This window comes from Rutilus rutilus, assembly GCF_951802725.1.
Source record: "Rutilus rutilus genome assembly, chromosome: 1".
In the NCBI taxonomy this organism is placed as follows: Eukaryota; Metazoa; Chordata; class Actinopteri; order Cypriniformes; family Leuciscidae; genus Rutilus; species Rutilus rutilus.
The window spans coordinates 43,726,366-43,741,146 of NC_140209.1; the positions used below are offsets into that span (position 1 = coordinate 43,726,366).

General features: G+C 38.4%; 1 protein-coding gene across 3 annotated transcripts in view; it reads left to right on the plus strand.

Moving 5' to 3' along the window:
* The window catches only part of lrrc4ba (leucine rich repeat containing 4Ba), a 64,870-nt gene that overhangs the window by 34,536 nt on the left and 15,553 nt on the right, over nt 1-14,781 (plus strand). For all 3 annotated transcript variants that reach the window (XM_084413972.1, XM_084413971.1, XM_084413970.1), the window contains one exon: nt 11,854-12,369. In XM_084413972.1, the coding sequence (XP_084270098.1) occupies nt 12,124-12,369 (246 nt within the window). In that variant the 5' untranslated portion in view covers nt 11,854-12,123. The remainder of the gene's footprint in view (nt 1-11,853; nt 12,370-14,781) is intronic.

The window sequence follows — 14,781 nt, forward strand, 5'->3', positions numbered from 1 at the left end:
TCATCAAGACGGACAACTTTCTAATTTACATTAACCATCTCCGACCATCAGGAATAGAGATATTTTGGTTTGAATGTGGATTTTCTGAAGAATTTTCTCTCCCTCTCTCTGTGTCTGTGTGTGTGTGAGGGGAGGGGGGGGGGGGGGATTTGACTATTGCTTTTACATTGTTAATCAAGGTTTCAGGGGCTTTTGGGGTCCTTAACGTGCTCAAAAACTCTTGAAACTTTGCACACAGGTCAGAACCCACGGCCATCAGGGCCGGGCTGAAGCTGGTACCCGGGCGTGGCTGGGGGGCTCAACAGCGCCCCCTTGAACGGGGTTTTAAAACTTGGTCCATATATCAAACACGCTTGCATGAATTAATATGAAACTCGGTACACATATAGATCTCATCGTGCCGAACAACTTTCCCCTGGTCAAGTTTTACGCCAGCCCAACAGGAAGTCGGCTATTATGGGTTGTTTGGAAAACGCTTGCTGTGGAATGTGAAATACTCCTCCTAGAAAATTCACCGTGTCCCCTCCAAACTCGGTGTGCATGTAGTCAAGACTTTGAGGATGCTAAATTGCGGACGGATTTTTTATATCTCGAACGGTTTGGCCGTGGCGAGGAATCGAATTTATGGCGAGAAAAGAGAAACACGAAGTGGAATAACTTCTGCATACATTAACTGATCTTGATGAAACTTCAGCAGTGTGTTCGTGGTAAGAGGCCGATCAGATGGATGTAGCTATTGTGATTCAAAGTTATAGCGCCACCAACTGGCAGCAGGAAGTGTGTCACTTTCAACATGCTTTTGACAAAAGTGGGGGGGTTAGTTTTAACTACAGTAAAAAAAAGTTCATATATTGATCTCATCGACCCGGACAACTTTCTAATTTAAAGTCATTAGCTCTGACCATCAGGAAGTCAGATATTTTGGTCTGAATGTGGATTTTTTTGCAAAATCAGCCTCTGAATTTTTAGCCACCTTTATCTAAGTGGTTTATTTTATTCCCACCAAACTTTTTCAACATGATAAAAATATATTAATGATGCTAAATTGTGAACGGATAATAAATATCTCAAACGGTTTTGCTATGGCGAGGGATTAAAGTATTGTCTAAAAAGCTAACACTCAAAGGGTCATATATTCTAAAAATGTAATTATACACCATTTATTACTATATAAAAGTATACAAATATCAGAACTTAACTCATTTTATTCTTTTTTTTCAATTTAAGAATGAAGTTTAAGTTTAAAAACTGCCAGAATGGTTGTTTAGTCTAAACAATAAATAAATAAAGTCAAACATAGTGCTATACTGCCCTCTTGTGTTCAAAATCAGGTAGGCCTATTATATCTATATAAAAATATACTAGGTATGTGACGGTGGGAATATTTTACCACCGGTTAACTGACGTGTGACACCGCTGGGGGCTTTTTAATCGCTAACTTAAAAACGAAAGTAAAATATGTTCGTCCGCACGGACATTGATAATGGTGCGGAGCAGAGCGAGCGTTTTCAATAAATTTCTATGGAAGGAGGAATGACCTAAAAAACGTTGACTCTGTTCTGCTCGTTCCTCGCTGAGGACGCGCACCATTATGAATGCCTGTGCAGCCGTGAGCATTTTAGTTTCATTTTCTAGGCGGATTGCTTAAATGTATTTTAAAAAAGCACAATGTTGTGTTTTTTGCTACTGTACAAAAATATAAGTTAACACTTTGCAGTTTGAATGATGTTCTGAACAAAATGACAGTATGTTTTTATGTGTCCACTGTTCAATCGCGCCCTCGTTTTAGTGATTCCATTTTTTCATTTAAGTTTTTTCATTGTTCTAATCAGGTCAGGCAAGTAAAATTACCTGTGTCTTATCCCTTACATTTTAATATAATATATATACACTACTGTTTGGCGTCAGTAAGATTTTTAAGCGAAGTTTCTTCTGCTCACCAAGGCTGCATTCATTTGATTAAAAATACGAACAAAAACAGTAATATTGTAAAATAGTATTCCAATTTAAAACAGCTGCTTTCTATTTTAATATATTTTAAACTGTTATTTATTCCTGTGATCAAAGCTGAGTTTTCAGCATCATTACTCCAGTCGTCACTGTCACATGATCCTTCAGAAATTATTCTAATATGATGATTGATGCTCAAGAAACATTCATTATTATTTTAAATGTCGAAAACAGTTGTGTACAGTCTTTGATGAATAGAAAGTTCAAAAGAACAGCATTTATCTGAAATCTAAAGCTTTTGTAACATTAAACACTACCGTTCAGAAGTTTGGGGTCAGTAATAATTTAAATTTAAATTTTGGGGGAAAGAAATAAAATAAATCAATACTTTTATTCATCGAGAATGAGTTAAACTGATCAAAAGTTACAGTACAGACATTTATAATGTTAAAAATAAATTATATTTGAAATAAATGCTGTTCTTTTGAACTTTACATTCATCAACGCATTTTGAAAAAAAATCTGTACACAACTGTTTTCAACATTGAAAATAATAATTAATATTTATTGACCATCAATCATCATATTAGAATGATTTCTGAAGGATCATGTGACACTGAAGACGGGAGTAATGATGCTGAAAACTCAGCTTTGATCACATAAATTAAATATAGCTGCGAGCAGCGATTGCGGGCCCAAGCCGGTGGCACCGCCACCCTGGTGCCTTTAGTTACACTAAAGCCGCCGGGGTGGCGGTGTCACCGGCTTGGGCCCTCCATCGCTGCTCGCAGCTATATTTATTATTATTATTATTATTTTGTCAACCTTTCGGGCACTTTTGGGGCTCTTAACATGCTCGAAAACTCTTGAAATTTTGCACACACGTCAGAACCCGCGGCCATCAGGTCCGGACTGAAGCTGGTACCCGGGCGTGGCAGGGGGGCTCGACAGCGCCCCCTGGAACGGGATCCGAACACGTGTCCATAAATCAAACACGCTTGCATGTAATAATATGAAACTCGGTACACATATAGATCTCATCGGGCCGAACAACTTTCGTGCTCTAAGTTTTACGCCAGCCAAACAGGAAGTTGGCTATTTAGCGTTGTTTGGAAACGCATGCTGTGGAATTTAATGTACTCCTCCTAGGGAATTCATCGATTCGCCTCCAAACTCGGTGTGCATGAAGTCAAGACATTGAGGATGCTAAATTGCGGACGGATTTTTGATATCTCGAACGGTTTGGCCGTGGCGAGGAAACAAATTTATGGCGAAAAAATGAAACAGGAAGTGTGTTATAACTTCTGCATACATTAACTGATCTTGATGAAACTTCAGCAGTGTGTTCGTGGTAAGAGGCCGATCACATGGATGTGACTATTGTGAGTCAAAGTTATAGCGCCACCAACTGGCAGCAGGAATATGTCACTTTCAAAATGCTTTGAAATCAGTGTCTTATTTTTACCCGATTTGCTTCAAACTTTATGTGTACAATGTAGACACACGGCAGATGTAAACCTGTGAAAGGATTATTGATATCTTAGATACTGTTACCGTGGCAACGCATCAAACTTTAATATTCTTTTTTGATGCTTTTGAGACTCTTAACATACTTGAAATTGCATGAAACTCAACAGACACATCACATTTATTAGCCAGTAGACATGTGCAAAGTTTCAGAAACGGGCGTGGTGGAATGGCTCAGTAGCGCCACCTTTAGTCAAAAATGGGGGCTTAGTTTTTCCTAGAATCACAAAACTTGGTATGTGTATTGTTCTCATCAAGACGGACAACTTTCTAATTTACATGAACCATCTCCGACCAACAGGAAGAGAGATATTTTGGTTTGAATGTGGATTTTCTGAAGAATTTTCTCTCCCTCTCTCTGTGTCTGTGTGTGTGTGAGGGGAGGGGGGGATTTGACTCTTGCTTTTATATTGTTAATCAAGGTTTCAGGGGCTTTTGGGGTCCTTAACGTGCTCAAAAACTCTTGAAACTTTGCACACAGGTCAAAACCCACGGCCATCAGGGCCGGGCTGAAGCTGGTACCCGGGCGTGGCTGGGGGGCTCAACAGCGCCCCCTTGAACGGGGTTCTAAAACTTGATCCATATATCAAACACGCTCGCATGAATTAATATGAAACTCGGTACACATATAGATCTCATCGGGCCGAACAACTTTACCCCGGTCAAGTTTTACGCCAGCCCAACAGGAAGTCAGCTATTATGGGTTGTTTGGAAAACGCTTGCTGTGGAATGTGAAATACTCCTCCTAGAAAATTCACCGTGTCCCCTTCAAACTCGGTGTGCATGTAGTCAAGACTTTGAGGATGCTAAATTGCGGACGGATTTTTGATATCTCGAACGGTTTGGCTGTGGCGAGGAATCGAATTTATGGCGAGAAAAGAGAAACACGGAAGTGGAATAACTTCTGCATACATTAACTGATCTTGATGAAACTTCAGCAGTGTGTTCGTGGTAAGAGGCCGATCAGATGGATGTAGCTATTGTGAGTCAAAGTTATAGCGCCACCAACTGGCAGCAGGAAGTGTGTCACTTTCAACATGCTTTAGACAAAAGTGGGGGGGTTAGTTTTAACTACAGTAAAGAAAAAATAGTTTTTATATTGTTCTCATCAAGCCGGACAACTTTCTAATTTACATTCAATAGCTCTGGCCATCAGGAAGTCAGATATTTTGGTCTGAATGTGAATTTTTTTGCAAAATCAGCCTCTGAATTTTTAGCCACTCCTCTTAAACTATTTATTTTATTCGTACCAAACTTTTTCAACATGATGAAACTACATTATATATGCTAAGTTGTGAATGGATAATAAATATCTCAAACGGTTTTGCTATGGCGAGGGATTAATGTCCAAAAAGGAAACACTAAAAATCTTCTAAAAATGTAATTATATACCATTTATTTCTATATAAAAGTATACAAATATCACACCTAAACCCATTTTATTCTGTTTTTGCAATTCAAGAAGAATGAAAAAGTTAAAAACAGGCTATTTAGTGCTATTTGGTTCAACAAAAAAGCAAACATAGGGCTATACTGCCCTCTTGTGTCCAAAAGGACATCAAAATAGTATATAAAACTTTTTACCAGGTAGGCCAATATTGTATTTAAATATACATTTATTAGGTATGTGTCTGAGGATATTTTCCCACCGGTTAATCGACGTGTGACACGAGTGGGTGCTTTTAAATCGCTAATATAAAAGTGAAAGTAAAAAAACGGACGTCCGCACGGACATTGATAATGGTGCACGTTGGAAAGAATGATACTTTTAAACATAACACTAAACCGCCATTAGGTGTCGCCAGGCGACCATCTTAATGAGCGAGTCATTGATTCATTCGTTCAAATGATTCGTTCCAATGACTGAGTCATTCATGATTGAGACAGATGTTTATGGATTGACCATTGAATCTTTGAGTCAAGCGATTCGTTTCAAAATGCTGAATCATTCAGTAATGAGAAAACAAGTTGCTGTGATCTTTGTTTAACTATTTTTGCTGCTGAAACAGAACAAAAACAGTCAATATTGCATCTAAAATGTAAGTGACTTAATTGTAACTGTTTATTAACCTGTTGTATGAAATCAATGTCACAGTTTCAATCGTGATTGTATTCAGGAAATAGTTGCCTACTTGTCAAGTGAGGTTGCTTAACTCTATCATATGTTATAAAATATATAAAAACTCCATATTTGTAATTTTTATAGTCAGTATGTTGTTAACTGGGTTGCTTTTTTGTGTGCTGCGCTCATTTGTTTACAATTCTCCTGGAGAAGCAGCATGAGCCTCAGCAGTGCAACCTTGTTACCATTGATCAGTAATACATTTATTATTAACTGCTGATTGCAACTTAAAATGAATGTAATGAAATTAGAATAATCTCTCGTTTTAGTGATTCCCAAGTTATTTTTTTGTTATTGACGTTCTAATCAGGCTATACTTTGGTCGGGCAAGTAAAATTCTCTTTCAGGTAGGCCTATTGTATTTATATATAAATATATTAGGGATGTGACTGTGATAAAATTTTCCCACCGGTTAATCGACGTGTGACACCGCTGAGCGCTTTTAAATCGCTAACTATAGTATACTATATACTAGTAAAATACAGACGTCCGCACAGACATTGATAATGGTGCGGAGTAGAGCGAGCATTTTCAATTTATTCCTATGGATGTAGGAATTAACTAAAACATTTTATTTATGTTTTTGTGTCCACTGTTCAACCGCAACCGCGTCACACACACACACACACACATTCCAGAATTGCAATCTTGACATCGCAGCCTGTTCATTATAGCCCTAATACAATATAATAATAAAAATAGTCAACCTAACATAAACGAATTACACTGCTCTGTTTAAATAGTCAGTAGTACAATCTGTACCATTCACAGTAAGCAGAGCTCCACTGTGATGTTTCCAAGCACATTTTTGCGCGTGTGAAGAGGATGATTTTTTCCATCGATATTGGAACACGAGTGAAGTACAAAGCCTATAATAAAGAATAGTTTAGCATCCAAATACATCGCAAATATTGAAACATTTTGATTCTAATGAGAGGGTTACGTGAGACCAACACTGCTTACTTTCGTTTTTATTTTTACATTAAATTTAAAGGATTTGTTGTGGAATATTTTGGGTGTATCATAAAATCAGAATAAGGTAAGACAAGTAAAATTTTCTGTCTTATATTTATATATATATATATATACGTATATATATATATATATATATATATATATATATATGTGTGTGTGTGTGTGTGTATATATATATAGATATTTATATACATATATATATATATATATATGTGTGTGTGTGTGTGTGTATATATATATATATATATATATATATATATATAAATATAGCTGCGAGCAGCGATGGAGGGCCAAAGCCGGTGGCACCGCCATCCCCGGTGCCTTTAGGTAACTAAAGGCACCGGGGTGGTGGTGCCACCGGCTTGGGCCCGCAATCGCTGCTCGCAGCTATATTTATTATTATTATTATTCTTCTCCGCATTTAATTGCATTTTTGAGGGCCTAAACATGCTCGAAAACTCACAAAACTTTGCACACGCGTCAGAACTGGCGAAAATTTACATCTGATATAGGTTTCAGAATTGGACGGGGCAAAATGGCTCGATAGCGCCACCTATAAAAGTTCAACGGAGTGCGCCTCCCGCAACGTTCCACGTACGTGCACGAAATTCGGTACATACATGTAATGACCTAATACCTACAAAAAAGTCTCTTGGAGCATAGCCCTAAACACAACAGGAAGTCAGCCATTTTGAACTTCCTCTCAGATTTTTGTGCAGTTTTTGCCATTTTCAGGCCTTGTACTTTAACGAACTCCTCCTACAGTTTTAATCTGATCATCTTCAAATTTGGTGAGTGTAATCTTAAGGCCTTTGCGACGTTAAATTGCGAAGATCTTGAGTTTTCGTCGAAGGGCGGGTCCTCGGCGGCCTGACAAATTTCGATGTTTCGCCATGAAACAGGAAGTTGCTGTAACTCAGGCATGGAATGTCCAATCTGCCCCAAACTTCACACGTTTGATAAGAGTTCTGTCCTGAACACATGACCATGCTCATATTCAGTTATAGTCATAGCGCCACCTGCTGGCAACAGGAAGTGACATGTTTAACACTGTTATGGACTCCTAATAACATATAAAAAAGTGCCAGCAAGTGCTAAACATGCTAACAACATACTAGAAGCATGCTAAAACATGCTAGCAAACTCTTAGCTAAGTGCTAAAGCATGCTATTATTGCAATTAAATAGGAATTTGCTGTAACTCAGGCATGGAATGTCCAATCTGCCCCAAACTTCACACTTTTGATAAGCGTTCTGTCCTGAACACATCTACATGAGAATATTCAGTTATAGTAATAGCGCCACCTACTGGTAACAGGAAGTGTCATGTTTAACACGTTGATGCCATTCTAGCAACATGTTAAAAATGCCATTGACTTCTAAACATGCTAGAAACATGTTAAAACATGCTAGCAATACTTAGCTAAGTGCTAAAGCATGCTAATTCAATGAAACAGGATGTTGTTGTTACGCAAGAAGGCAATGTCCATTCTGCACCAAACTTCACACTTTTAATAAACGTTCTGTCCGGAACACATGACCATGCTCATATTCAGTTACAGTCATAGTGCCACCTGCTGGCAACAGGAAGTGACATGTTAAGCACTGTTGTGGACATATAAAAACATATAAAAAAAGTGCCATCAAATGCTAAACATGCTAACAACATACTAGAGACATGTTAAAACATACTAGCAAACACTTAGCTAAGTGCTAAAAAATGATATTACTGCAATTAAATATGAATTTGCTGTAACTCAGGCATGGAATGTCCAATCTGCGTCAAACTTCACACGTTTGATAAGCGTTCTGTCCTGAACACATGACCATGCTTATATTCAGTTACAGTCATAGCGCCACCTGCTGGCAACAGGAAGTGACATGTTTAACACTGTTATGGACTCCTAATAACATATAAAAAAGTGCCAGCAAGTGTTAAACATGTTAACAACATACTAGAAACATGCTAAAACATGCTAGCAAACTCTTAGCTAAGTGCTAAAGCATGCTTTTATTGCAATTAAAAAGGAATTTGCTGTAACTCAGGCATGGAATGTCCAATCTGCCCCAAACTTCACACTTTTGATAAGAGTCATGGCCTGAACACATCTACATGAGAATGTTCAGTTATAGTAATAGCGCCACCTACTGGCAACAGGAAGTGACATGTTTAACACGTTGATGCCGTTCTAGCAACATGTTAAAAATGCCATTGAGTTCTAAACATGCTAGAAACATGTTAAAACATGCTAACAATGCTTAGCTAAGTGCTAAAGAATGCTAATTCAATGAAACATGACTTTGTTGTTACTCAAGAAGGCAATGTCCAATTTGCACCAAACTTCACACGTTTGATAAGAGTTCTGTCCTGAACACACATCCATGCTCATATTCAGTTATAGTCATAACGCCACCTACTGGCAACAGAAACTGACATGGTTAACACAGTAATGCAGTACTAACCACATAATTATTGTGTACTGAGCATGCTAGAAACATAGTCATGAAGCATGCTATTATCACCATTATACAAAACATTTTGTAACTGACTTTGACATACTATTACTATATATACCTCCTTAAATGTACATTTCCCAACCATGCTCTGTCTTCCTAAAGCCACCGAGTGTTGATGGCACGGGTGCGAGGGCCCTTTCATCGCTGCTTGCAGCTTTAATTTACCATTAGACTCTTGACTCAGTACAAATAATACAACAAAGTAGAGTAGATTTTAACGATTTTAATTATTGTATGGTGTTCATAATTATTATTATTATTGACAAGAAAATGCATAGAGCGTGGCATCATATCCAGTGGCAGATATTCGTTGCAGGGTCTGAAGGCATTTAGTGTTTTCAAAGTTTCATGTGACCTTTAAAAATTAACAAAAAATAACATAACACAAATGTATGTGCATACACACTTGTATGGTGGAAATTTTGTCTGTGTGTTTGTATTGTCAATGTACTACTGTATTGTGTATTTTATTGAGTGTTCAAACAAATTTCCCAATCTCACACACACACAAACCGGAGTAGTTATTTCTCTCTCTACCTGTTTTATATTCATTCCTTTGTGTAGTCTTCCCTGCATCTCTCCCATCTTCCGTGTGCTCTTGTTGTTTTTGATGCACCTATGTTGTCGTTCTCCTCTTTCTATCTCTCTCTCTGTTTCATATTCATCCCTTTCTATTAAGCCTTCCTCATGCTGCTCTCTCTGGGAGAAATTATTAATATTAATGTTTCTCCCTCTCCTCTCTTTCCTCACCCTCTATCTCATCCTCTTAACATTTCCTTCTCTCTATATCTGTTCCTTACTGTCTGTCTCTTGTTCACATTTCACTTGGATCTCTCTCTCTCTCTCTCTGTCTCAGTATTCATCTATTAGTGTTGATGATTCTCTTCTATCCCTGCAGCTGTACAGTCATCTATCAGTTTAATAATCTCTCCATCCTTCTGCCTTCTGCCCTGCTCTCTCTCGCTCCATATCCTGTCTCTCTTCCTCTCTTATTTTTCACTGCGCCGAGTGTAAAATCCTGTGTTAAATGAACATGCATGTCAGAGTACGATAATTAGGGCCATCATCATTAGTAATGGCCTGTGTCTCATTGGATACCCTTATATAAGGTTACTGGAGTCTAAATAACCTGCAGTGAGAGAGCTGAGCCCCCTTGCACGGGGTTCGTGTTGAATTAGCAATCCATCAGCTGTAGCACATTGCACCAGTTAATGCTGCTCTAAGACCCCATGAGCCTCAAGTCTATGGGCGAGTATGGACATAAAGATTAGTACCATAGTTCACACGTGCATTATTATTGCAGAAAGACACAAGGGATCTAAGCACATACATCTGGTAAAGGTGAGTAAGTGTAGCCAGATATGTTCTGTCAGACTGTGTATTGTACACAGTCAGGGTCCAGAATTAACAGTCGCCAAATACAAGTAAAATTGTGGTTTCAGTGATTATATATATTTCTGTGAATCACTAGCAACATAATACACGGTTTAAATTAAAAGGACGGTACTCTGACCAACACTAATGTAAGTGATGAAGACGATTCAAACGTAATCATTTAGACGCGACGGAAGATTTGATTAAAAATCGCAAGTTAAAAAAAAAGAAAGAAAAGAAACGTACACATATATTAATCATTTCCAATAAGATCAGTAGGATGCATTTAGAAAATAGCTGAGGTGAATTTCCATTTAATGTCGACTTTAGACTTTTAACTAACCCTAATGCTGTGTTGAAAACCCTGTAACACCTTTGATGTTCCTGGTCAAAAATGACCGGCCTTTTAAAAATTGCATGTAAATCTCTCATTATGCAAATATTGGATTACAACTTTTTTTCTTTCAATTAGGACAGGTTTTGTATTTCTTTTTGGACCTGATTGATCATAGGCCTCATTTATCTGAGCTTTTTCCCCTCTCAAAATCTACGGTGCATAAGCTCAGATCAATGAGACCTACGATCAATGAGTTCCTAAATGAAATACAAAACCTGTCCTAATTGAAAGAAAACAAATTGACAAAAAGATTGAATCCAATATTTGGTGATAATAGAGCATAACAAGAGATTTATAAGCTATTTTTCTATAGGCTGGTCATTTTGGACTGGGAACACCACAAGTTTAACAAGGTGGGAAAAAATCCCCGAAAAGTATAAAAAATTATCCCCAGTTTTTTGAGAAGTAGTCATACCCTGTGTGAGCAAAGTCAGTAAGTTTTAATTCAATGTGATAACATTGTCTAACATTTTTGGGGAAAAGAATATCCTCTCCGGGTCAAAATGACTCACACAACATAAGGGCTAAAGCGTTTATATATGTGTATATATATATACACTGCCAAACTCCAGGTGGCAATACATTTGTGAAATATCCTTTACATTATGCTTCCCAGATGTAAACATGAGAAACAAAATTTCAATGGGTCTCAGTGTTTTTATGACAGATGTCATAAATTTGATAGGTTTAAGTTGGTTACAGTATACATAACATGAATACCTATCAAAAGGATCATTAATATGCACAGAGAGACAAGAATCCATTACAAATATACAGTAGTTGAGTTTTCCAGACGAGAGAAGGAAACACCTTTAGTCCTTGCATCCCTAAAAACTATTTTTGTCCCTGTCAACTTGATGCATTCATTTTCTTCAACATTCATTTGATTGCAAGTAATTATTATGTGGCATTTTAGCTATTATGCAAACCTTAAATATTTGAGTCTGTAAGAGTAACAAAACATGGCTTTCTTCTTTTTCTCTCTTTTGCAGTAAAACATGTATTCATCACAAAGCGGCCTGTCACATTAGAGGACCTGTTAAGGCAAAGATGACACAACTTATGTAATTGTATCTGGATGAAAAAAAAACAAGGACAAAACACTCCACCAACCAAGGAGACCGAACATTTTGACTGAAAAATGCAGAAGTGACATCCGTTGCGGGAGGAAGCTGCAACATTTAAAGAGACAGCATTCAAGAGCCATTGGAATCAGCCTATCATCCTCTTTGGAATACAGGAAGGGTCATGACCCAGTTGCCATGCGCATCACCACGGTGACCAGCCTTCCTAGTCCCTCCCCCCTCCTCCTCTTATTGGTTCATCTGCTGTTGCGGCTCATCCTCCCAGGCCAAGACGCAGTCGGAGCCGCCTCCACCTGTCCCACGCCGTGCAGTTGTTCTAATCAAGCCAGTCGAGTGATCTGTACAAGACGAAACTTAGAAGAGGTGCCAGACAGTATATCCAACAACACACGATACCTCAACTTACAGGAGAACTCGATACAGGTAAATACTGACCACAGCATTCTTTTCCCATTAGGCTTTGGGAAAGGATGTTTATGTGTTTGTTTGTTTGTTTCTTAGCTTTATTGAGTGTCAGTTTCACTAATGTTGCTTGAACACTGAGTTGTGTTTACACTAATGGCTCAGCCTTGCTCAAATATTGAGGTTTCAGTGTGAAGTCAGGCGTTAAGATGACCTACTTTGAGTGTGAAGGTCTAAATTTATTCTCAAGATAACCGCAAATTTACGGCAAACCCTGGCACTGAAAGTGTTAACCAAAAACAAGCCTATTAAAAATGAGGAACAATAATGCTTTTCATCAAGCCTCCATTTAAGCATAAAAATTCTGATTTGGTTTGTTGTGTCCTCGAGCCCCACTTGAAATGATTAAAAATCTAAAAATGTTTTAATACCTGAAGGCATCCTAGATTCTTTGGCTTCTTTTTCTTCCATAGCATTTTACCACAAGAGTGCAGCTCTGACAGTTTCCACCCTCCTCTTCAACACCCCCAACCCAGTGTGTTTAACACCCTCCTCCCCTCCCCTGCTCTATATACAGAGGGGATTGTGGCAGTAGGCCAGGAGGAAGCTTCTCGCTGCCCAAGAAAAGCAGTTCTGGCTACATCAGATGCACAGAGACAAATGGTGTCAGAACCCATAGTGTTTATGATGTGTGAATATTCTCTAGTCTTTTCATTACGTTTTATCAAATGCTAATAAGACTGTTGATATTCTGTTATGACTGTTGTTTACTCTTTAGTTAAGTCATTTTTTCTTCACCATTACTAAGATTTACAGTTGCAAGCCATTCTGTTGGGTTTTGAAGGGATAGTTCAGCAAAACATGAACATTCTGTCATTGTCACTCTCATGTCACTTATAAAGGTCCTTTCACACTGGACGCGATTTTGACGCACGAATAATTCGCGCAATGGTTTTATTTTTTGATCAGCTGTTTGTGTAATGAGTGCTTCCACACCGAACGCGAATGTGCTGCGGCGAAAAAACGACTTGCTTCAATGTCGATTTTTTTTTACTTTTGCGGCGACAGAAAAGGCTTCAGCCAATCACATACTACAAAGACAACGATTTGAAAGACAATGTGTGGCGTAGCATTGCCAACCAACTCGGTTATCACGACTGTGAGTATGTTGTGTGATAGTTTTAGTCGTTGTATAGTCCTGTGCTGTGTAGGCTAGCAGGCTAAACTACATTTGGGATAGAAAGCTAACACTATTATTGTCAAAGATAGAGATAGAAACCGTGTTTACTTTGAACATGTAACAAAATGTAGTGAGACTATTTAGGGCTGCTTTTAGTATACTATACATTCTTTGTGTGATATCTACAGTTTCTAGTCGAATGATTTTAACTTGTTACTTCGTGTGTTACATGTAATGTGTATTGACATTACAAAACGCACTGTGTTTAGTTGAAGACGCAAAAAAACTGTGGAAAAACCTCAGGGACACCTATGTGAGAAAAAGGAGAGTGGAAAAGGAAAACTAAAAGTGGACATTAGCATACTCCCCTTCAGACTCTCTGTTCTTTAAGATTGGGTGCACCCAAAACCTTCTTTTCTGTCTTTTAAAGAAAATGAAAAGCTTGTCTTCACTGGACGATGATGATGATGAAGTGTCCATGTTTTCTCAGCTGTCGGCGCGAAAGTTTTGTAATGTTGAAGCTCTGAACGCCACAGACGTCGCAAATTCGCGTCGCGGCTGATGTGAATGGTTTTGACGCGAGCTATTCGCACACAAACTATTCGCTTTTTCGTTTTGCTTTTTCGTTACGCATCCGGTGTGAAAGGGCCTTAAACTGTATGCTTTTTTCTGTGGAAAAGGGGAGTTATTTTTTTTAGGAATCCTCATGCAGTGATTTGTCTTACAGTTCATAATTACCATTTCTGTTAGGCCGTGTGTCCACAAAAGCATTTTTTTCCCCATGGCTAGCGCATTTTTCCAATTGTTTTCAATGGGAGCGCCGCTTTTTTAAAACGGCAGCAGCGTGAAAAGGCGCTGAGTGTCTATTTCATGCTAAGTGCTAAGCGCTCTGCGATTTTTACCGGTTGCCAAGAGTTGAAGAATCTTCAACTTTGGGTAAAACGCAGTGCTCATCTCTGTCACTTTTTACCCAGCCGTCCAATTACTGTGGAAGGGGTGTAGGGGACAAATTCCACACTGACCAGACACCACATCCTGCTTGTACAACTATGACAAACAACAACAACAAGCACATCTCTTCTTCTTCTTCCAAAACTAGTGCCAGAGCAAGAACGTTACATTGTGTTGACATCTTTGTATTCAGAAACAAACTATCTGCGAAATCAGATACTAGTAACTGTCCCGTCCTTCGGATGAGACGTTAAACCGAGGTCCTGACTCTCTGTGGTCATTAAAAATCCTTCGAAAAAGAG